Raw genomic sequence first — 22,571 nt, forward strand, 5'->3', positions numbered from 1 at the left:
TATAGTGATCTGGTTGCCCTGTGGGAGGTGTCGAACCTGGTCTCAACAGCGATCGAGATCTGTGAACTGTTGAGCATGGCTATGGATCATCTTGACACGATCTCTGAGGCGAAGATCTATCATCTGAGTACAGCAGCCGCCACAGCAGCTTATCGTAACATACCTTCATCCTGGGGGTCGTATCGCTCAACAGATCATCCCAATGTGTTCCAAAGATCATCAAAACAGTCTTAACTACTCAGCAAACCTCACAATACCTACAAAACATCACAACCACCTCAATAGCTATTGTTCAGAGCCCTGTGTAGCCGTCTCAGGGAGGCGGACAGTCCCGTAGTCCAGTCTTGGCAGTGGGTGTTGTTTTCGGTCAACGCGCTTGAACCTGAACCCCCCCCTGGCAGCGACACACACATTTTCGTAAGTACTCGATATCGGATCCTCACCGCCGTCCACGGTAGCGGTACTGTGAGGAGCCTGGAGTGCTGACTGTGATACTAGCAGACTACGAAAGAACACTTTTTTTTGGTAAGTCTTCCATCTTCTCCTGAGCAGGCATTGATCTCGCAATGGTGGCGGTGACGTCTATGCGGCGGCGACGACGAGGAGTGATGCCTAGGTGGGGTGACTGTATCGTCGTTGCTTGCTGCGTGGTTATTGCTGCTGCTGCTATCGAGTGAGATAGCAGTTTGCTGTTTAAGTGCCTGCTAACCACACCTTTCGCAGACAACAACAACAACAACAACCAACGTAAGTCCTCCTACAATACCTCATCGCTATCTATCATCCCCGTCATCTTTCGACTCTCAAAAGCTTTACAAACGGCCGTCAGCAATATAATGGGACTAACATATCGACAGACAGCACCACCACCACCACCACGACAGCAGCACCGTAAGACTCACCATTTCCTTCATTCTATTATACCATCCCACAAGCACAGAAAGAGCAGCTCTCGACGCCATTGCCGATACCATAAGCTATTCAATGGCCTGTTGGTATAACAAGATACCTCATCGCCATGGCGAAATACTCGTCGCTGCAATTCTTCCAAAGCACTATCCCACATAAAACCCGATGCCCATCATATGCTACGGGCCTACCTTACAGCTCAAACGAACCACAACGGGACGGAGATCTTGTCCGTTTGTGCCGTTCCGACGTCTAGAATCTTCGTCAATCCTCACCGAAAACTGCTAATACTCGATATCCAGATGTGCTTTGTCAGAGTCGAGTGGTTCTGGTTGTGCGGACATGTAAGTCGTCCCCTCTCCGTCGACCACAACCACACTGCTCGCTTCTTCACCATAGCTAATCACGCGTCTAGCCGTCCGACGTCCTTCTCTCGGAGTGCGGGAGGAGGAGCAAGAAGACCGGGGGCTGCCCCGCCCGGCAGGCGGTGGATGCCAGCATGGTGGACGAAATCTGCTTCACCTGCCGGGTGAAATATCACCTGGCCGCTCGGGGCAGCGGTGCGGTGATCCAGTGGCCGGCGCAGCCGCCTCCGCCACCACAACAGACGGTGCCGCCGCCGCCTCCCCCTCCTCCTCCCCCTCCTCCACCACCACAGCAGATGGTGCCGCCGCCGCCTCCTTCTCCCTCTCCTCCTCCTCCTCCTCCTCCTCCACCACCACCACCACAGCAGGCGGCTGCTGGGTGGCAGATGGGGGGGCTGGCCTTCCGTCCAAAGTATGTATGAGCTTTCCTATCGTTCATGTCCCTGACTTCACCAGCCGTAAGCAAGCAAGCAAGCAAGTAAGCAAGCACGCAAGAACGAGATCGATTCAAAGACGACAGTGGACGACTTCACCAGTACCAAGGATCCAAACTACACTTCCATGGACATAACCAGATGGCCGGCCTGCCGAATACCAGACACAGATCCCTCCCCCGTTGCTGGCTACAAACTTTGAGCTACTCTAGCGGCCGCTAGATGAGTACATGAGCTGTTGACTGGCCGACAAGTGAGACTAGCCGTACAGCTTTCGCCTTCACGATCAGGATCCTATAGATGTCAGCACCTGGTCGGCATGCGCCTTCTCCATCTACACAACAATGATTAGCAAGCTTTCGGCCGCCGTGATAGCTCTTCGACACGAGGACCAGGGTGGGATGAGCAAATCGTCTTCGCTCATTGACTCGGAGACAATTTCTTGGATTCATCTGGCCCAGCGACCCAATCCGGCTTAGCGGATCCTATGACGCAGGCCGACGCTCGGCCTCGGACACGAAACGTGCTTGCTTGCTTCCTTCGCTCCACTACTGCTGTGTTGGCAGTGACTGATTACTTCGCACCATATTTCACTCGCTTCTGTTCACTGCAACATCCATCCCTGTACTAACACATATCCTTCTCCTCAGGGCCTAGCCGCCTCCTCCACCACCCACCATGGTACTCGGACATCGGAAGAACTCGCTCGCTAGCCATAGCAACCGATCGTCCACGGAAGAAGCGAGAGACAGCGACGTCGGTGAGGATGTCGAAATCGTCAATGCGGAGCAGGGCAATGTCCTCACGCACATCATATCACAACTGCGGCCGGGAGCAGACCTTTCCCGAGTCACCCTCCCCACCTTCATCCTCGAACCACGCAGCATGCTCGAACGAATCACGAATTTCATGGCACACCCCGAGCTCATGCTCCCCATCCCCACCATCGACGACCCAATCCAGCGGTTCGTAGCTGTCACCAAGTTCTACCTGTCCGGATGGCACATCAAGCCTCCAGGTGTGAAGAAACCACTCAACCCCATCCTTGGCGAAGTTTTCACTGGCTACTGGGGCTATCCAGATGGCACAAAAGGATATTACATCAGCGAGCAGACATGTCACCACCCACCGAAGAGCAGCTACTTCTTCATGGCGCCGGAACACGGGATCAGGATAGACGGGACGTTGAAGCCACGAAGCAAGTTCTTGGGCAACAGTGTTGGCAGTTTCATGGAGGGTATTGCGGTCATGACGTTTCTTAAGCGTAATGAGCGGTAGTAAGTATCTGCCATGCCCTCAACTAGCTTGAAAACGCCCTCAGCTAACCGAGACACCCGCAGCTTCATCACCCAACCTAACATGTACGCCCGTGGCATCCTTTTCGGCAAGATGAAGTACGAGCTCGGCGATCACGCAGTCGTGCGCTGCCCAGAGAGCGGTCTAGAAGCAGACATCGAATTCAAGGTCAAAGGCTGGATGGGAGGCACCTACAACGCGATTGGTGGCTTCATTAAGGACAGCAAGACCGGCAAGAATCTCTTTGAGCTGAGCGGATTATGGCACGAAGAGATGTACATCAAGGACTTGACGACAGGCAAGAAAGACCTGCTGTTCAACGCGTCGACAGCCAAGCCCAGCATAGTGCAGGCACGCCCACTGAACGAACAATCACCTCGCGAGAGCCAACGGCTATGGGACACGACGACGAAAGCAATCAAGAAAGCAGATCAGAAGACAGCAACCGATGAGAAGAGTAGAATCGAAGACGAACAAAGAAAGGAAGCAGCAGAGCGAGGCGAAGACACGACATGGCAGCCGAAGCTCTTCAGAGCTGCACCACCTGGGGACGAAGAGAATCTTGACTGGGTCATTGACGCGAAGGTTGATAGCAACGCGTCGCCAGATCAGCAGGTGAAGCAGATCCTCGCCATTGCACCTATACTGCCGGGTCAGCAGAGTCAGAGTCAAGGTCAGAGCACATCACAGGCACAACAAGACCGCGATCCGAGGGAGGCACAGCAGGGACAATTTCAGCAACAGAGCAGAGATCTCCCACCACAGGCGCAGCAGCAGGCACAACAGATGCAGCCACAACAGATGCAGCCACAACAGATGCAGCCACAGCAAGGTGTGCAGAGGCAAGAGCAAAGAGCAGAGGGAAATGAGCTGATCGATTTCGGACAACATGACGGTGCTAGCACGGCTTCAGGTGCGGCGGTCGCAGGTCAGTACATGTCATCAGCATCGAGTATGCAAGGACAGCAAGGAAAGCAGATGGCGGGCATGAGCAATCGTGATGACTTGGCAGCACATATGGGCAACGTGAGCATCACACCACAGCAGCCACAGATGCAGCAGCAGACACAACAACGAGCTGGTGGAGAAGCAGGAGCAGGCACAAGTTCCGGATCAGGCCCGACAGGATGGAAACCAGGAATGCCTGTGAAGCGCATGAATAGTATCGGCAACGAGGAGACGTTTGTGGATGCTGAGTCGTGAGCTGCATGAGATGCGATGGGAGGCGATGAGACGGGATTGTGTTTTCCTAAAATGGCGTTGGGCGTTCTTCTTTCCGGGATGATGAGATGGTGTGCGAATGGAAGGTATCATGGATTATGAGGGGTGCATAGATGGCGAGATGGACGAGATGATACCTAGTTTACCTACACCTGCAGACCGAGCACGGTATGCTGCTTATGCAATACAAAAGCGTTTGTTCTAGCTCACGTACATCTCACTGGTGCTGTGTTGCCACCCCTTGGACGAGTAAGACTTTGTGCGATGGCTTGACAGCAGTACCGGAAGTGCTGGAGTCAGAGATTAATGTGAGAGGTGAATGGACACCAGAAATCGACGCTAATCAAAACCCTTGGGTGGCTTCGATAACAACAGCGTCGTGTAATGTCTAAGTGACAGGCGTGAAGATAAGATCGCACTTGCCTGCCTTTGGCTGCGTCAAAAAGTGATCCACCATCGTCATGCTCTCTTCATCCGTGTGAGCAGGGGCAGAAACGCGATATCTAGCCAACAACGCCGCCGAAACCCCTTTAACTCCATCATGGCCAGATTTCGACCAAGACAAGCACGAGTGCCTCGCGAGAACGGCATGAAGAGAAGTTTTGCGTCTGCCGACATGTCGCTGTTCAGCCATCGCTGTGGGTTGAAAGTGTCTGGGTCCGGAAATGCGGTTGAGTTGCGCTGGGTAGTGTAACATTGCATCGAGACTGTCGTGCCGGGTGGGAGGGTGTAGCCTGCGATATCTGAACCTCCCATAGGCACAACACGCAGAAGGCTCGAGGGCGCAGCAGGATGGAGTCGCAGGGCTTCGTTGATGACGGCTTCGAGGACCGGTAGGGGACGGTTGTAGTCCAGCGATTGTTTCTCGTCAGACCTGCGCAGCTCCTCTTGAATCTTCGTCTGCCACTCAGGATGCCGAGCGAGTTCCCAGAACATGTAGGTGAGTGTCGTACTCGTTGTATCTGGTCGATATTATTACTGGCTTTTTCTACACCTGCCATAGATATTCCGTTACCTGATCCAGCAAATACAAGATTCCCGATCTCTACGTAGGTCTCACGGTCCGTCATGGCCATGCTGGAGCCAGAAGCTAGAATCTTCGTAAGCAGGTCTCGGCGCTTGGAGTCCCTGCCGTATTTCTTGATGTAGTCTTTGTAAGCTGTGTTTCCGAACTAAAAAATTGAGCTGGTCAGTGTAATGTGGTGCCCCGGGGATTTGCAAAGACGCATACTTGCGCAACACGCTCAGATGAGCCGAGAAAAGATTGGACTGACTGAATTGGGAGGATGCTCAGGAAATTGTGAAGCCAAGGAAGATTACCCTGGAGACCACTCTGGATGAAGTGTAAATCGCCATCATGCAGAAATTGCGGCGGCTTGTCCTCCTTCAGTCCATCAAAGGACTGGCCTAGAAACAGCTCGCCCACAATATCCAGAGCCAGAAGTCGAAACCGTAACAACGTGTCGAATGGCTTGTCCCGATTCCGTGCAATTGTGGCGAGCAAGAGATCAATCTTGTCGTTGATAAGTGGCAAGCAATTATCCAGACTCTGCTGCGAGAAAGCATGGCTCAAGAGACCACGACGTCGACTGTGAGCACTCTTATCCCGAAGGCTGAAAATGCCAGCCGGCTCCACAGACATGAAGTCGTAAGCTGGTGCTTTCATGAAGACAGTTTGCTGCGTGTATATCTGATCCACGACTGCAGCATCGCTGAAGGAGACTTCACCGGGACCGATGCGCACGGCGGGGCCATATTTGCGGTGAAGCTCATGAATAGTAGCTGTGCGCTTGCCGGCCAGGTCAGTGAGAACCAGCCAGTACTCGGTTAGGCTGGCCAAGAAGGGACCCGGGATGCGGCGAAGAGGTGACAGATGCCGGCACTGAGGCAATGGCCAGAATAATATACTTCGTCTTAGGACATGGTGATTCTTACTTGAACATATCGTGCTAACAGCGCTAAGGAGAGGCAAGTCAGGACACCGAACAACAGCATGTCGTGAAGTACTTATGGCCGTCAATACTATCAGCGCGGAGCAGAGCAGTCAGGGAGAGGCTTATGGTTATGGAAGCAAACTCCGCAGCCTTTATCAATCCCTGTTATGTATCATAGGCATGGGTTAGGAGATGGTCTAGGCTAACGAAGCATGTCTGGGGTACATGCAGGTACCCCATAGCTACCCCATCTTAGCCGGAGTCGAAAGCTGGGGTAAAACAGTCTCTAGACAATCTACTTTCTCGCCTTGAATCGCCCAACAATAAAGTAATAGGGCTTCCGTGACACTGTAAGATTCAGTTTTGGTTACAGAGTGTGCTTTGACCTCCGCGTACTGCCAAATCAGGACCCAGCGTCAGTACCGCACCATGCAAAGCACTTCGCCAACCACGATACAGTCCAAGGCTGATGGGAAGGTACCGTTGGTTCTTGATATCGGTGTCATAGGCGCTGGCATCGCGGGTCTTGCAGCAGCCGCCGCCTTGACAAGAGCCGGGCATCACGTAGACGTGTACGAAAAGTCTGTCTTCGCCAATGAAATCGGCGCAGCAATCCACGTCTGTCCCAATGGCACCCGCGTCCTACAGCTGTTAGACTTCCAGGTGGATGAAGCACAAGTTCTGTTAGCAGAGGAAGGCAACATCTGGAATGGTGTGACGATGGAGCGAATAATCCACAACGACTACTCGGAGTATGGCGACAGATTCGGCGCACCGTGGTACTTTGCCCATCGCGTAGACTTGCACAATGGACTCAAGCGTTGCGCGTTGATTGCTCCCAGTCAAGGAACAGCAGCAGGTCTCCATCTCGACAAAGCGGTGAAAGATGTCGACTGTGAGACCGGTAAGATTCACTTCGCTAATGGCACATCGACGACGAAGGATATCATCATCGGAGCAGATGGCGTACATGTAGGCTCGGATACTCCTCTAGAATTTGCTTTTACTGACCTGTGGTTTCGGTAGTCCCGGGTGGCTTGGCATGTACTTGGAGAAGATACACCAAAGCCCTCGCCCAGTGGAGTATGTGCTTTCCGATTCTTGATGCCAACGTCGAAATTATCAGAGAACGAGAAGACCCAGCCCTACTTCCAATACCGAGTCAATTCCTTCAATGCCGCCACCACAGATGATCGACGATTGGCATGGTATCCATGTAGAGGGTGAGCGCAACAGGACTATTCCACAGTCGATCATGCTGACCGTGTGAATCAAGTGGCGAGATCATAAATTTCGTCGCACTCCATCCAGATAAGAACAATCGGGTCGAGGTAGAAGGTACGGTTACTAAGCAGCCTTCGTGCTTTACACGTGCTGATTTGGAGTGGCTAGATTGGCACGCCCCTGCCCGACTGGAAGACCTGCTCGAGACCTTCAAGGGATTTCATCCAGCCATACGGGAGATGTGTGGTATGGCGGATGAAGTGAAACTGTATAAGCTCCTGTATCGAGCGCCAGTGCCTCGATGGACTCGTGGGAAGGCGATCCTGATTGGCGACGCGATCCATCCTATGCTCCCACGTAGGTATCGCAGAAACTTTGAGCTACCCATTGACTGACTAGTCACTCTGACAGATCAAGCGCAAGGAGCGAACCAGGCACTGGAAGACGCTGCAGCATTGCACGTCTGCTTGACCAATATCCAAGACAGAAGCCAGATACCAGATCGTTTGCATACCGTCCAGGAGAGCCGTCGCGATCGCGCGGCGGCCCTCCAAGTGTTCTCAAATGCAGGCCAGGATCAGCCTGAACGTACCAAAAAAGCCGCACGCCCGTTCGTCAAAGGACCAATGCCTAGTGAGTTTCCTGTCACTGTTAATACGTCGTCCCTCTGACCCTGTGATCTTGTAGGAAATCCTCCTGAGTTCCACGAGTGGATCTTCGGTCACAACGAGCTGGAGCATAGTCGTGCGGTCCTGCAAGCTGTAAGCGTAGGCGCATGAGCAAGAAGTAAAATTAAAGTACCCATCTAGCAGTGGTCCCGTAGCCAGTATATAGACAGTACCTCTGACTTCACCTTCTGCGTCGAGCCATGATATCGTGCCCACGCGCAGGGAGCAACCAAATCAAGGGCGCGTCACTCGACGGCTGCTGGCTCGGTTGGCGATTACATCCCGGCACTATAGTATGCGGTGGAAGTGCTCGGGTACCTCGGAAATGGCGAATCTTCTGGATTTGGCCACTCTTCAAGATCACAAAAGTCATCCGCAAGGTTAGGCCCCATTTCGTCTCGACTCACGGCAGCTAGCCCAATTGGCGGCTTCATGGCTTCGATAAGGCAGGCGTTGAGCTCTTGATTCAATATGTGTACACGTTCCGGTGCATGCAGGTACTGGTCGAGCAATTCCGTTGCCAAGGACACCATGTGCAGACATTACCTTCTCGCCGATCGTGAAGAGGCAGATGGAAGAAGTGCGCCCGAATTCCGCACATTTTGATTTGTCGAACTCCGAACAGTCCATGAAGGACAAAATCGACCGCCATTTCTTCACCAACCCGCAAAGATGGCACAAGGCCAACTGAAGAAGACCAAGGCTCCTGCCACAAAGCTGTATGATTCTGTCAATCGCGAAGGTATGAGCCTTCGCTAACACCGTGCTGCAGTACACAGCGCAAGCAAACCGGCAACCGGGTCATCAAGCCCAAGAAAACCGCTTTGCAAAAGCAGCAGACGATGAATAAGAAGCACACAGCCGGTCTTGCGGCCATGACCGAGAAGTCCTTGGCTGGGAGAGCAGGTCATCTGGAGTTACTGAGAGGTGGGAAGCGCGATGGCAGGATTTCAGCCAAGGGCTTGAAAGAAGGAAGTGGGAAGAAGGATGCGAAGGCCAAGTGAAGGGCCTGTGTTCCAAGAGCGTATGGTCTCAAAGCTATCATGATGATACACAATGCGATCTGATCTCAGGCAGATCGCCTGGCGCGATAGGACCACCCGGGATAGGCATGGGTTCAGCCAAAGCAGTGGAGGACAGCTTCTTCCAGCCCTACGGCGTCGGCCCTTGCAGTCCGACGCGGCGAGGTATCGCACACTCGATCGCAGGACACGATCCTACTTTCCAAGGTGATTATGGCTTCCTCGAACCTAACGCTCACGCAGAACGAACATAAGCGTGGCGATCGATGTGGCAATGGCAGGAGCGGCGCCGAGTGCCCCCTTTCGAACGCATAGAGCACAATTAAATGCAACGTAGCCCACGGAACACTAGAGAGGATTTCGGAGTATGTGGTCAGCTTCCTCGACTAGCCAAGTCAACTTGAGCACTAGATCGCGTTCCGCACGTAGATGTGTATCCTACATGAACTCATAAATCACAACCATATCTCACAAATATCTCAGTCGCCAACACATATCACAGACACCACGCTCACGCTCGGAAAAGTCATCGCGTTCATACAAACGGGGTATCAAAACAATCACGCTTCCCTAGTCCTCCAACTACCATCAGCCACCGTATCAATCCTGACACTCTTGCCCTGACTTCTGACCCTCTCTCTCCCACCCCTGTCCAGCCATACTCGCAAATTTTTACATTGACTCACATCAAAGACCTCCAAAGCCCTACAATCCTCGACCACGCTCTCCACACCCTGTCCCGTAACGCGTACGCATCCGCGGACGGAAAGATAACGCAGTTCGAGGAGATGGCGGCCGATACACCTTAGACTGTTATCGCTCACGGCACTCCCGCAGAAAGCCATGTTGAGGGATCTCAAAGCCGGCAGGCCGAGGGCAAGGACTTCCGTAGCTGTATCGCTCAACGCACAGCAGAAACTGAGGTCCAGTTCCCTCAGCCCGTGACACCCGCCTACAACGCCAATGATCGCTTGGTCAGAGAGGTACGTACAATCGGCAAGGACTAATCGCCGCAAGTTCTTGAATTCATACACGCTCCAGGAATGGAATCCGGCGTCGCTGATACTAGTGCAGCGAGTCAAGTCGAGACTTTCCAGGCGTTCGGCGGCGTGCACGGCTATGTGGGCCATACTTCTATCCTGTATATGCTTGCAGTAGCTTAGTGTCAGCTTCTTGAGCTTAGAAGCGCCGATCACTGTACCCGGCGCAGGAGGTGGCTGTTCAGGTTGCGCAGGCTGCGTGGCTCCTCGTTTGCCGGGCAGGCGCTTCCCATTTGTCACTGGTGGTGGAGCCGGCTGCGCTTGGGCTGGCTTATCGGGGACGATCCAGCCTACGACCCGGGCAAGGAGATTGTCGCCGACTTTGCGGCAGTTGCTAAGGTCAATTTCTTCGAGGCCTTTGGCTTTGTCTACTAGTGCTAGTACTGCTGGACCGGACACGTCCCAGACAGACTTCATCCTCCACATTTTCACGCTCTCGCCACAAGCCTCGGCAAGTGCTTTGAAGCCTTCGTCTGTGATGTGAAAGCAGTTGCTCATGTCTATGTGCCGGGGTCGCTTGCCTACGAAAGGTATGATGATGTTGCGGAGTACATCGTCTGTAACGTGACGATTATAATTCGCGAGATTGAGGTGGTGCAGGATATCAGGAGAAGTGTTGAGCAGATCCCACCAGTGCATCGATACCAGTCGAAATCGCATAAGCTCGACGAGGTCGAGCTGCTGGAAGATCAGGACAAGAAGGGAATCTGGCAGTCGACCTTTGCCGAAACTCGATGGTCGGCGATCGAGACTTGGTCTTCGCGTGGTTGTCGGTGATAGACGCGCGGGCGAGGTTGGTGATGCGAAGGGCGAGAACTTTGTGCCTGGCTTGAGCGGCGACGAGGATAGGATCCGAAGATGCGCGGGTGGGCTAGGCGTGCGCTGTGCGTCGTTGAATGAATCGTGCTGCATCTCCGATTGCGGCACAGGCGGTGCAAGAGAAGATCGCCGCGACTTTGCGCGCATGTTATCGAGCTTGTCACGGTTGAAAAATGGGTCTGGATCAACTGGCTCCATCTGCTGTATTGGCGTAGGCAGGTCGTCCAGTGGTGGCTCCTCGAATGTCACGGTCGGTAGACTCTTCCGCCAAGCATTCAGCTCTTCATGACGCGCATCGTCTTGCTTTACAGCGTAACCGCCGAAAGGACCACCTTCGAAGCTGGCATCTGACATGACTACATCGTCGTCTCTTTTCGCAGCACTCAGTCTTCGCTTCGCCTCGTGTTCAACCTGCTGGCGGAGACCTGGCGTACAGCGCGCCCAGAGCTCATCAAGAGTGCTTCCGTTGATCAGAAGACACTCCACAGAATCGACACTTCGCACTGTTGCCGTCCTTCTCGGTGCTAGAGACAAGCTCGTGACCTCCCCAAAGTACTGGCCAGCCTTGAGTCTTGCGCGGACACGCTGCCTGGGCGCTATTGCTCCGTCATCGAGTGCCTTACCGTCGGGTCCGGTCTGGGCTGATGTTCTTCTCGAGTCTGGCCCTTCCGTCAGGATCTCTACATCGCCTTTAATGAGAAAGTAAACATCTCGTCCCGTGCTTCCTTGTTTGATGATGTCCGTGAATGGCGCAAACGACATCGGCTGCGCATTGACGCCCAGATAGTGGAGGATGTCGTTCGGTAGTCCAGCAAATAGTGGTAGTTCCTTCAACAGCGACCGCACTGTCAGCGGAACATCGTGCATCGTATTCGACGCCACGACTTCGACCACACCAGGCGAAGGTGACTTCCGTCGTTTGTTCGCCAATACCGCATCATCCATCAGCGACCCTGCTTCACCCATCTCTACATCACCCGCCATCCAGTCTCGTGATCTCTTCCGTGGTGCAGCGATCGACCGTACTACACCACAGCCCTCGCCACTCGATACTGGTCTCTCGCTCTTCTTCCGCTCCAGTATTGTCAATCTCTCAAGGGCCTCTTCTCTGATCGCACGCTCAACGTCAGGATACCTCGGCAGCTCTTTCTGTAGATCTTCCTTGTTCAACCGCACCACCAGACTGCGCATACTCGCCACGATCGAAGCAGTCCGCGGCATGTCCATTAGAATGCCGATCTCGCCGAAGAAAGCTCCCGGCTTCAGCTCTGCATAAGTGGACTCGCCATCCCTGCTGGTGACTCTCACGCTACCGCGTACTAGCCAGTACATCGCTTTGGCCTCCTCGCCCTCGCGAATAATTTCGGCCGACGTTTGGTAGACATTTGGTCGCAGGCTCCTACCGATACTGAGCAGGAAGGATTCTGGTGCGGTCTGAAAGAGTGGGAAAGCCTTGAGTCTTTCGAGTAGCTCTAGTGGCAAACCAGCGATTGTCGAGTTGCCTAACGGCGACGATTTGGCAGGCCGAGACGGGTTGAGGACAGCATCGTAGTTGTGCAAGAGACTCTGAGGGTCAGAGGCCGTACGGACGGCCGTCTGCGAGGCTCGATATTGTTGTCGTCGCATCGTGTCGCCTCGAAAGTGCGATTGAACACAAGAAGGCGCAGAACTTTAGCTATCCCGGCCGTTTCAACCGTACAAGACTGCTGACGAAGGCGGAGAGTCGTGACTCTAGCGGTGAGCTGTTCCAGCGCATATGCCGTTGTATGCAGCCAGCCGACGATGTTGAGCTCTCATTCACGGCCTAGGGGAACAAGCATCGGTGTGCTGCGATGTATCTGTATATAGCGCAGTCCTGTGTTCGGGAGAAATGATGGTACAGCGCCAATGCCACGCAAGGCTGCTGGCGCGTTTGGAAATGCTCCGCAACGCGCCCACCGAAACCCCCTCGTGTTCGAGCTTTAGTGTAGATGTCGCCACTCTACTCCTGCCAGCCTTGGTCAAGGTTTTCGCATGTCCGGTCAGCACGAGTACCCGGGAAATGATTGTGAGAAACGTTCTGTCCCGAAATGCCGGTATGCAGCTCGAATAATAGACAAAGCAAGGAGTTGTAGCTCTAATGCCGAGACACGGATGTCATGGACGCTGATCGCGCCCCACTTCTGCCGGACCCATCATCATGAACAAGCTTTCGGATCGAAGCCGGCAAGAAGCGGGAGAACATCTTGGTAAGCGACCCACATTGGATCTCTACATGTACTTACCTCTCCTGGTTCTCGCATTTGCGATAGTAGGCATTGGTAAAATGCCATCTCCCGTATATGTACCGCTGTCTGGATATCCTTCAAAGAGATGGGAAATCAACTGTGGCACGTTGTAGATAGACCGCAATGGCCTCCAACCGCCCACCAACCAACCAACCAACCATGAGGCTGTGCTCGTGGCATGAGTCACGAGCACTCCTGCCATTCATGTCCACTAGACGCAACAACACCCGCTCTTGAATGCTGCTTCTTTGAGACGCCGCAAAGAGCGCAGAGTCACATGGACCCTCTTAGAGCACATAGGTCCAGCATTCTTTTCTTACGTCCCTTCACTTGCACTCCATCCATTCCTATCACCCATAATTGCCACCAATCTCGTCATGGCAGACAATGGCAGTGATGGTCGCAAGCTCTACGACGCAATCACGGAGATAATCGAGGGACTGGCGGACTTCCTCCAAGCATTCTATGTCGACTTTCCGGACTGTGATCGAGAGGATGACAAGCCACTCCGAAAACCACGTCGTTACATCTTCCCTACTGGCAGCTTCGCGATCGGCCTATGGCGGCCAGGCGATGATATTCGACTCATCTACATGCACGACGGCGCTCCTAAACACTTCTGGGACAGCATCAAGGAGCTATTCGATCAGGACGATTACAAGCCTGCCATGCGAGGAGAAGAGATCTGGATCCCGTGGCAAAAGCTCGGCTTCAAAGGCCGAATCATTACGAATATGAAGGATAGTAGACTGTACACGGGGCGTTGCCACTTCCCGGAGAGCTTCAACCTCGACATGATCACGCCTCAGCCAGGCGTCACACCACATATGCCACCTTTCGAGGGTGAGGTATCGCCTCATATCCGACAGTATCACCAGATGATTGCGGACGTCCTCTCATTCCTCGAGATCCTCGATCGAAACAAAGAAGAAATTGACGCATACAGTGGATGTCTCTTGAGTGGCTACGCCACTGTCTATGCATGGGCTACGTTCATGGGCCTGGTGAGTCGTGAGCTGGGGCCGCTCAACAGCAACGAAATCATGTCCATGGTGCATAGTTCGTTCCGGGGCTGGCATCTGTCGCGTTTAGCTGGAGAGTCCGACTATGAGTATCTGGATGCTTTCTTTTTGCTTGCGCACAAGCTATTACCCGGACTCGCGTCTGGCCCACCAAGTCCTTATGGAGCGCGCGCTATCCTGCAGTCTTTGGAGTACACTCGTAAGGCCTGCTCGAATAACGAAGGCAAGATCAATATGCGCTGGCTGCAGACCACTCCGTTCACCGGCTGGACTGCCTTCCAATCATTAGCGCCGCATCGTTTCGTAATTACCGCAGAATGCTGGGATCAGAAGACCCGCAGAAAATTCTTCGAGGAAGACTTGCAGGTCATATTACATCAGACACTGCGTTTCATCGAACGTTGCGAACCGCGAATCTGGCCTTACCCGCGAAAAGAAGGTTCCTGCTGGTCGTACATAATCTCGACACAGACTGAGATGCCTCAAGATCATCTGGAGAAGATGCAAAACTCAATTGCCGCCGCCACTCACGCATTGAGTGCTCTCCTCACCCTGTCGAAGTCTGATAAAGATAAGGCAGACCAAATGTTCCGGCCTCGAGATATGAGCGGGACTACTTCGACCACCGTGTCCCTGCCACCCCAAGCTACCAACTCTAGTGGAGACGAAGGCGTTAGCGAAGCTTACGACTCACAAGACAACGCATCCGACTCACCAGGCACGAAGGAGCGCAAGAAACGACGAAACAAGAACAAAAATGCCAATCGCAAGAAGAACAAGAAGTTCCGGAATGCTGATGCTGCTATTTCGCGCTTGCGACATGATCCTGGTCTGAGTGGCGTGGCGTTCGAAGTTGGATATGAAGACAGGCATGAGGGGCTGAAGTGGATGGCGTTGGAGGATTGGGGAGGCAAGGCTACGGAGGATGAGAACTTTATTCCGCAGCACCGTGTCAGGCAGTTGAAGCGGGCGGATGATGGGGTGATTGTCTGGGATCGAGAGGAGAGGATTGATTTGCTCGGTGGATAGGCTGTGTGCCCTGTTCATTACATGAAACAGGACATTATAATTGGCTATCGCTGACAGAATCTACAACCTCGCCTGTATCTTCTCCTGCGTATCACCCAACGCATAATCATTCTTGTACAGCTTACTCCGCACCTTCTCAGCATCTGCTTTGCTAGGATGTCGTGCCTCAGCAGCAGGATTGTATTCGAAAGCACTCTGCTTCACGATCTCGGCATCCGACAATTTCGTGTTCGCCTGCCCATCAGCGCGTTTGTAGACGTTCACCACCACTGCTCCGCCAAGACCGAGGTTGTGCTGCAAGGCCACCTTCGCATCGACGAGACGATTGTTCGCCCAGCCGCGAAGTTGCCAGCAGAGTTCGGCGCATTGTGCTAATCCTGTCGCACCCAGGGGATGGCCTTTGGAGATCAACCCGCCGCTTGGGTTGATGATGGGACCCTTACCGCCGTAGGTGATGTCGCCTCTTCGAACCATTTCGTGTGCTTTGCCTGGCTCGCTGAAGCCCAGACCTTCGAGTAAGACGAGCTCGTTGGCGGAGAAGCAGTCGTGAAGCTCACAGACTGAGACGTCCTTTGGTCCTACGCCGGCTTCTTTGTAGGCTTGATTGACGGCTCGCTTGGTCATGTCGTAGCCCACGAGGTCCATAGCACTCTTCGAGTACAAAGCTGGAGAGTCCGTCATTAGTGCTTGTCCTGCGATCAAGACCGCCTGGCTACGGAGTTGTGGCCGAGAAGCAAGAAAGCTTTCAGACACGATGACAGCGGCGCCTGCTCCGTCACTAGTGGGCGAGCATTGCAGTTTAGTGAGAGGTGCGTGTATCATGGGTGATTTGAGGATTTCCTGGAGGGTGTACTCTTGGCGGAACTGGGCGTAGGGGTTTCGTTGCGAGTGTTCGTGGCTGATGCGGGCGATCTCAGCGAAGTCTTCTGCTCTGGCGCCGTATCTGTTGTTGGTCAGCTTTGCCCTCCCGATACATAAGTACTAAAGAGCACTTACTTCTCCATATATTCTCGGCCAGCATTGGCAAAGTATTGAGCGTTTCGCGGGCTGTCATGCTTGCCTCGAGTGTCCTACCGATTCCCGTCAGCATAGCGTCGGACCCAGGCTACGAAAGAGCAATGCTTGCCTCCATCATCTGAGTACTCAAGCCCATCGGGCTTGGTCGATCACTCCAGACGCTCTTGATACTGCCAGGACTCATCTGCTCGAACCCAATGACAAGGACACAGTCTGCGGCACCAGATCGGACGAGAGTCCTCGCCATGTGAAGGCCGGTACTTCCAGTAGCACAAGCATTGTTAGTGTTGTAGATGCTGTCCACCCATTAGCTCATGCTCATGGACACTTTCGACTGTGGCAAGCTTACGGGATACTGCTCATGCCGAACTGATAGAAGATCCGCTGACCACTTGTGGTATCACCATAGCAGTAGCACGCCACGCCCATCTCGACATCATCATAATTGATTTGGGCATCGAGCATAGCCTTCACGCCCGCTTCGAACCCGAGTTCGGGATACTCTCGTGTTCGTCGAGGTTTGATGAAGGGTGTCAGGCCTACGCCGAGCACATACGCGTTGCCCTGATTCTTCGGGGCCATGATTGTTGATATTGAGCACCTCTATGAGGTGATGATGAGCCGAAGAAATACAACGAAGATGACAGCAAGGACGCAATAACAGACGTCTTAGAGATACTGTACCGCCCCGCTTCTGAGCCGAGGCGAGGTGAGGTGAGGATGAGGTTTTGCTCGGCTAGCGAATTGCACTGCACTGCACATGCTGTATTCAAGACCTGTGAGGTGGCAACCCCGTGAATGATACATTGCATCATTGTCAGTTGTCAGTTTTGTCGCCTGTAAAACCATTGCGAATTGTCGTTGTAAGTGGCAGATAGTTCACTTCAAACTAAGCCAGACATTTATGCAATGATGCCTTGCCAGGAATCGCCATTGCTTCGCATGACGAGACCGAGAATCGTTACAAACGTATTCTATAACGGCGAACAAGAGTGCGAGATGATTGAATGATGCACACGCCCAGAGATGCCAGCCTCGCAAACCACCCTCAAGCTTAGGCACAGCTACAGTGTAATGAAAATGGGGTGTTTTCTCGGCGAGGAAAGGCTTCTTTATACGCCCACGGCAGGTAGAAGTAGTATATGGCAAAGCATGTCTGCAACCTCTGTTGATCTCAGGCCGGGTACCACGGGCAATCTATGGGTTTGCTCGCCCACATTGGTAGGTTCTCTCTCGGCGGCAAGACATTGCTAACCAAAGCCACTTCTTCCCATCGAAATAAGCAATTGTCACAAGCAAGGCAAGGCCACTGGTTCAAGTTATTGTGCAAGTACTATTAGATCACCCGGAGCTAACTGGCGGGATTATGGCAACTTCGTCACCAGATTGTATCACCGTACCCTGACCGCCCTTGGCGCCCTCCTCCTCTGCATCCACGTACTCCAGATTCACTGTCAGCGCGCTAGACTCAAGTACCTTCGCCTTAATGCCGGGATACTTTGCTTCGACTGTATCATAAAGCTGACTCAACGGCATAGGAGCAGGCAGGAAGTCGTGCTGCTTGCGGGTGAAGGAGGTAGCGGCTGCGAAGTAGAGGAGGGTGAAGTGGTCGGCGGGTGCTTTGGGCGTGGCCATTCTGTCTTTGTGTGATCAGCATTTGAATTTATGTCGGTGGTGTACAAGGAGTATGCGGTGATTTGCTCGAGGTATTTCAGAGTCTAATTAATAAATCCACAGAGACGCGGTGCGCCATTAGGGTAATACATGCTGACAAAATTTGGCATCATGTGAGAGTGACAGGAGGGGTGGATATGTCTGAGACGTACCTTGTGTGTAGCAGCTGCTGCAGACAGTGATAATGTGCTGTGCTGCAGATGCTGGTATGTTAACGAGACGAGGCCAGCAAAGTTGGTGTTGGCATGAGAAAATGCGGAGTCGCTCGGGGATGTCCATGGAATTGATTGAAGCTGTCAACCAAATATTGGTTGATGGCGCCCAAGCAATTCACTTCCGCCGTCCGCAACATCGAACATATTATTCTATTCGCCATCCATCGCTCGAGGCCGAGTCGCCTCTCTGCCCTTTTCACCAACAATGTTCCCCACTCGGAGTGTTGTCGCGCGATCGGCTTCATCCTCTTATGTTTGCCTTGGCTGCCGCATGAAGACGAGGAAACGCCTTCGCCACGATGATAGACTGGATCCGGAGAATGGCGCCAAACCTCGTCTCCCAGCATTGGAAGAGTCGTTCGTCGATCAGGGAAGACAAAGATCAGATACACAGAACGGCTCTAGACGGAAAATGGAGGTTGTAGGAAGATCAAAGCAGGCCGACGCACACAAAAAGACGACGTCCAGACGCCCGAAGGAGGAGACAAAGATCAGCACTGCGGCAAGAGATGCAGCTATTGCTCGAGCTAAGGCTCTTTTTAATGATGCTGCGGACCAGGCTGGCGCTCAGTTCTTCACAGCGAAGACTGAGCGACGAGTGAGGCATGCAAGAGGAGAAAGAGTCATTCGTTTTGGGGATGACGGGGTATCAAGCCAGCTGAGCTGGGCAGCGCCAGAGAAGGGAACGAAGCAAAAGGCGTTTGATGAGCATACAGCTCTCCAGCAAAGACAGCAGTATGGCGAAGCAATGGAACACAAGACCCCTCTCTGGCCCTCAGATGACTCTCGAGCAGTGGTAGGTAACAAGCTATCATCTGACCTGTCTAGCCCTCTAAAGACCGTGGTTCCGCGTATTCAGAGTCACTCTCTCGCTCCTAAACATGACGCAGATGTCCACGACTTGACCGAGTCGAAACCATTGATTCAAGAAAGCCGGAGGGCGGTAGATGGTCCACCCGCTGCACAGATCGAGCGTGAACAGGCATGGTCCGCTAGTGGATCGGAAACGACTCCGATATCGTCACAGGGTATGCATCATCGGCCGCGTCTGTCTCCAAAAACCACATTGGGCGACGAAGGCTATGATGCCATGTCAAGGCTCATTGCAGCTTCTCAGCCCACCACGTCGGCACGTACTCGTGCATCAACCTCGACAAACCATAGACGGCAAGGGTTGGGTCATACCTGTACTATGGCTCGAGCGTATCATACCACGTCTCGACTGCAGCGAACACTAACAGAACAGGCGAGGACTACTGGGCAAGGACTTGCTAGCGTACCACCTGAGCTAGTCGGTTTGGGCAGCAAGCACATTGAGAACCCTCATGGCATTCGAGCTCAACTACGCCGTTGGCAAGAGATGAATGCTGACAAGGACCAAATATACGAAGACAGCACGTTCCCAGATGCGGATGATATAGGAGGCGACACAACCAACAACCTGACACGACTTGAGAATCCAGATAATGCCTTGCGCACCTCCCAAGTCGAGTCCGAGGAAGACGAACGTGAGGCTATGGCTCATTTCATGCAGGCACCAAATGACGAGCCTAATTCCGGCGACTTTCATACTCGGTTCCTGAAGATGGGCGACCTCGTAGAAGTGGAGTACCTCCGCTCGGATGCACCATCGGTTGTGGCGATCTTTGTTCGCCGAGTAGGCACGACAGGTCTTGCGCAGCTCTACACTTTACAAGGTCGATGGGTGCATGTGTTGGAGAAGAAATTGCAGTATTCGATTCCTGGCTGGGTGCCCGAGAGCATGGTCCGCCCTTTGCTGGAGCATCTACCCGACCCTGATCTTGTTGAGACGAACCTGGATGAGCTCCTTGACCAGGCGTACATGAAAGATCTCTCTGTACCACGCAATGTCGCCAGCCCTCTTGTTACCAGAATGGTGCAGTTTCAGGCTGAAGCAACTGAGATCTATCGCCGTCACGCCAGGGCACTCGATAATGCACATGAGCTTCTGGCACACGAGAGCGATCTCCGCTACGGCTCGCTTGTCACCGCTGCAACTACATTACTCAAAATACCAGCTGCTGAGCTTCCGGTGACCGGACTGTTCGCAGTACGGCAAGCGCTATCCGCAGCTGGTTTCGCTTTCAACATTGACCGCCGCTCACATCGCTTGACCGGTTACTTACAGATCCGAAGTAAGGACTCCGTAAAGATGGTGAACTCGGTCCGAGGATGGCTTAGAGAGTGGCAAGACGATCTGGCTCTCACTGCGACCATGTCCGAGGCTGAGGTGAAGCGTCATAAACCAAGGCGAGGCGCAGTGTATGTGCACGATTTCTTGAAGAAGATCAAGCAGATCGTCTTGAATAGCCGAGAGCATCGCGATGCTACCGAATATGGTAATATTGGTCCCAGTAAGGTCCGAATCCCCATCACGGCTGGTCGGGACTCTGTGCGCATTGTGAAAGAGGAGTGCTTTACGGACCAAGACACTAAGCTGGTACAATTCATCGAATCGTGGAGTCTGAGCCACATGTTCGCTGGGTTGCCACGGATCGAGTCTCTACCACCACTTCTGCTGCAAGCCATAGGCTTGTACAAGCAATACGAGCTTAATGCCCCTACTGGAATGCTCCTTCTACAGGAGATCGGCACCATTCTACCATACGAGAACCGCGTCAGATTTGACCAGCACTTGCTGCTTCCAAGCAGCCAACACTCGAGACCCTTGCAGGACCTGATGGCGAAGCTTCAGGAAATGGCCAACAAGCATGACTTTAAGGACTCCATGGCTGGCCTTCGCCATGACTGGGGTGCGCTTCCCGTGTACTGTATAGACGATGCTTCGGCGCACGAGATCGATGATGGTCTTTCTGTTGAGCCTATTTCCGCTGGCACGAATGACCCGAAGGAATGGTGGGTGCATATCCATATTGCCAATCCTACGGCGTTCTTCGAGCGAGACCACCCTATGGCGAAGATGGCGAGGCATATGGGCGAGAGTATCTATATGCCCGAGCGCACGTATATGATGTTGCCACGATGGGCCACGCAAAGACATTTCTCCCTCGACCGCAACAGACCGTGCTTGACTTTCTCAGCCCGCCTGAATGACAAAGGTGAAACGCTGGAGAGGAAAATCAGAAGCGGATACATTCGAAAAGTCCTTCGACTTACCAGACAAGAAGTGGCCGAAGTCCTTGATACTGGCAAGGCAGCAACACCAGAACTTGTTTTGACCGTTGGGGGTGATCCACCACCCGACCTTACTAAAAGACCGGAGCACGGTGAGATCACTCCTGAAATGGCGCAGCAGCTCGAGTGGCTGCGCATGCTGGGTGAGAAGAGGTCAGAGGTTAGACGAGCAGCGGGTGGACTGTTCTTCGACACACACAAGCCAGATATCAAGGTGTGGCAATCGGACAGGAGCACCGGTCTAGCATGGGACCACCCTTTCCGCAAGGGCTGGCGCAGGGTCGAAGGTGATCCCGTCATCCAAATGCGCACGCAGGGGTTTTCGAATTGGTTCGCTCCTGTGGACGATGCCGTGGACGTTTTGGTCAGAGAGATGATGTTGCTCGCTTGTGAAACAGCAGCAGCCTGGTGTGAAGAACGACAGATTCCAGCTGTCTTCCGGGGCTCGCTCCGCCGACCTGATCGCGTTTCACCGGAGACATACTTTGAAGAGACTCTGGCACCTGCTGTCAAAGCGTCCAAGAACGGCGAATACCCAATGCACCTCGGTATGAAGTATCTGGAGACCTTTGGCCAAACAGGTCTCAGCACAAAGCCTTTCAACCATGCTATTCTGGGCATGAGCCACTACGGCAAAGTCACTTCTCCTCTGCGCCGATATGGTGATATGATCTTACACTGGCAGATCGAAGCCGCCTTACGCGAGGAGGCACGGACTGGCCAGAACCTCGTCACCACCAACCAGGAAGCGGACCGGAAATTTCTTCCCTTCAGCAAGAACGTCCTCGACACCATCATCGTTGGTCTCCAGCCACGAGAAAGCACCATAATGCGCGCGAAACAGCATGCGGAAGAGTTTTGGATCTCGCAGCTTCTCTTCCGCGCTCATCACTTTGGTGAAGCCGAGTTACCTAAGACGGTCAAGGCATGGGTTTACAGAATCGCTGGTCCGGACTTCGCAACCGCCTCGGCTATGATTGTAGAATGGAATGTTCAGAGCATCATGACCAAGGTCTCGGTACCTGGGAATAGGCACTATGAGGAGGCCAGGATAGGGGACCTTTGGGAGTGCGAGATTGTTAGCGTCGATGTGTTCATGAGGATACCGAAGTTGAGGGCGCTGAGATTGATTGACAGGGTCGCAGGGCCATGACTGGGAAGAAATATCGTGTGGATCATTCCATGCAATAAGATATCCAGCTCTACTGTACCGGTATATATGCTCTCTTGTGTTAACCGGGCACTGTACTACATCTTTC

At 53.3% G+C, this 22,571-nt stretch overlaps 11 protein-coding genes across 11 annotated transcripts; 6 read left to right on the forward strand and 5 right to left on the reverse strand.

The window, feature by feature from the left end:
- Positions 1-1,408: 1,408 nt before the first annotated feature.
- LTS14_006609 (uncharacterized protein) lies at positions 1,409-1,696 on the forward strand (the record flags this gene model as incomplete). Its single annotated transcript, XM_064839304.1, has 1 exon — positions 1,409-1,696. The coding sequence occupies one exon, from the start codon at positions 1,409-1,411 to the stop codon at positions 1,694-1,696; it is 288 nt and encodes a 95-aa protein (XP_064693046.1).
- Positions 1,697-2,386: 690 nt separating this feature from the next.
- On the forward strand, positions 2,387-4,207 carry OSH6 (Oxysterol-binding protein OBPa; the record flags this gene model as incomplete). The annotated part of the gene is made up of 2 exons (XM_064839305.1): positions 2,387-2,985; positions 3,049-4,207. 2 exons carry the CDS (start codon positions 2,387-2,389, stop codon positions 4,205-4,207), a joined length of 1,758 nt encoding a protein of 585 aa, XP_064693047.1.
- A 477-nt stretch (positions 4,208-4,684) lies between these two features.
- On the reverse strand, positions 4,685-5,891 carry LTS14_006611 (uncharacterized protein; the record flags this gene model as incomplete). Its single annotated transcript, XM_064839306.1, has 3 exons — positions 4,685-5,187; positions 5,241-5,397; positions 5,457-5,891. 3 exons carry the CDS (start codon positions 5,889-5,891, stop codon positions 4,685-4,687), a joined length of 1,095 nt encoding a protein of 364 aa, XP_064693048.1.
- Positions 5,892-6,588: 697 nt separating this feature from the next.
- LTS14_006612 (uncharacterized protein) lies at positions 6,589-8,162 on the forward strand (the record flags this gene model as incomplete). The annotated part of the gene is made up of 6 exons (XM_064839307.1): positions 6,589-7,131; positions 7,186-7,382; positions 7,436-7,497; positions 7,552-7,740; positions 7,795-8,016; positions 8,071-8,162. The coding sequence occupies 6 exons, from the start codon at positions 6,589-6,591 to the stop codon at positions 8,160-8,162; spliced, it is 1,305 nt and encodes a 434-aa protein (XP_064693049.1).
- Positions 8,163-8,723: 561 nt separating this feature from the next.
- Positions 8,724-9,055, forward strand: LTS14_006613 (uncharacterized protein; the record flags this gene model as incomplete). Its single annotated transcript, XM_064839308.1, has 2 exons — positions 8,724-8,770; positions 8,824-9,055. The coding sequence occupies 2 exons, from the start codon at positions 8,724-8,726 to the stop codon at positions 9,053-9,055; spliced, it is 279 nt and encodes a 92-aa protein (XP_064693050.1).
- A 246-nt stretch (positions 9,056-9,301) lies between these two features.
- LTS14_006614 (uncharacterized protein) lies at positions 9,302-12,558 on the reverse strand (the record flags this gene model as incomplete). The annotated part of the gene is made up of 2 exons (XM_064839309.1): positions 9,302-9,421; positions 9,760-12,558. The coding sequence occupies 2 exons, from the start codon at positions 12,556-12,558 to the stop codon at positions 9,302-9,304; spliced, it is 2,919 nt and encodes a 972-aa protein (XP_064693051.1).
- A 1,018-nt stretch (positions 12,559-13,576) lies between these two features.
- Positions 13,577-15,250, forward strand: LTS14_006615 (uncharacterized protein; the record flags this gene model as incomplete). Its single annotated transcript, XM_064839310.1, has 1 exon — positions 13,577-15,250. The coding sequence occupies one exon, from the start codon at positions 13,577-13,579 to the stop codon at positions 15,248-15,250; it is 1,674 nt and encodes a 557-aa protein (XP_064693052.1).
- Positions 15,251-15,310: 60 nt separating this feature from the next.
- On the reverse strand, positions 15,311-16,254 carry LTS14_006616 (uncharacterized protein; the record flags this gene model as incomplete). Its single annotated transcript, XM_064839311.1, has 2 exons — positions 15,311-16,193; positions 16,247-16,254. The coding sequence occupies 2 exons, from the start codon at positions 16,252-16,254 to the stop codon at positions 15,311-15,313; spliced, it is 891 nt and encodes a 296-aa protein (XP_064693053.1).
- A 101-nt stretch (positions 16,255-16,355) lies between these two features.
- Positions 16,356-16,849, reverse strand: LTS14_006617 (uncharacterized protein; the record flags this gene model as incomplete). The annotated part of the gene is made up of 2 exons (XM_064839312.1): positions 16,356-16,563; positions 16,617-16,849. The coding sequence occupies 2 exons, from the start codon at positions 16,847-16,849 to the stop codon at positions 16,356-16,358; spliced, it is 441 nt and encodes a 146-aa protein (XP_064693054.1).
- A 759-nt stretch (positions 16,850-17,608) lies between these two features.
- Positions 17,609-17,902, reverse strand: LTS14_006618 (uncharacterized protein; the record flags this gene model as incomplete). Its single annotated transcript, XM_064839313.1, has 1 exon — positions 17,609-17,902. The coding sequence occupies one exon, from the start codon at positions 17,900-17,902 to the stop codon at positions 17,609-17,611; it is 294 nt and encodes a 97-aa protein (XP_064693055.1).
- Positions 17,903-18,361: 459 nt separating this feature from the next.
- MSU1 (3'-5' RNA exonuclease complex component) lies at positions 18,362-22,465 on the forward strand (the record flags this gene model as incomplete). Its single annotated transcript, XM_064839314.1, has 1 exon — positions 18,362-22,465. One exon carries the CDS (start codon positions 18,362-18,364, stop codon positions 22,463-22,465), a length of 4,104 nt encoding a protein of 1,367 aa, XP_064693056.1.
- Between the last annotated feature and the right edge of the window lie 106 nt (positions 22,466-22,571).

Source organism: Recurvomyces mirabilis, assembly GCF_035927965.1.
Source record: "Recurvomyces mirabilis strain CCFEE 5264 chromosome Unknown scaffold_17, whole genome shotgun sequence".
NCBI lineage: Eukaryota > Fungi > Ascomycota > Dothideomycetes > Mycosphaerellales > Teratosphaeriaceae > Recurvomyces > Recurvomyces mirabilis.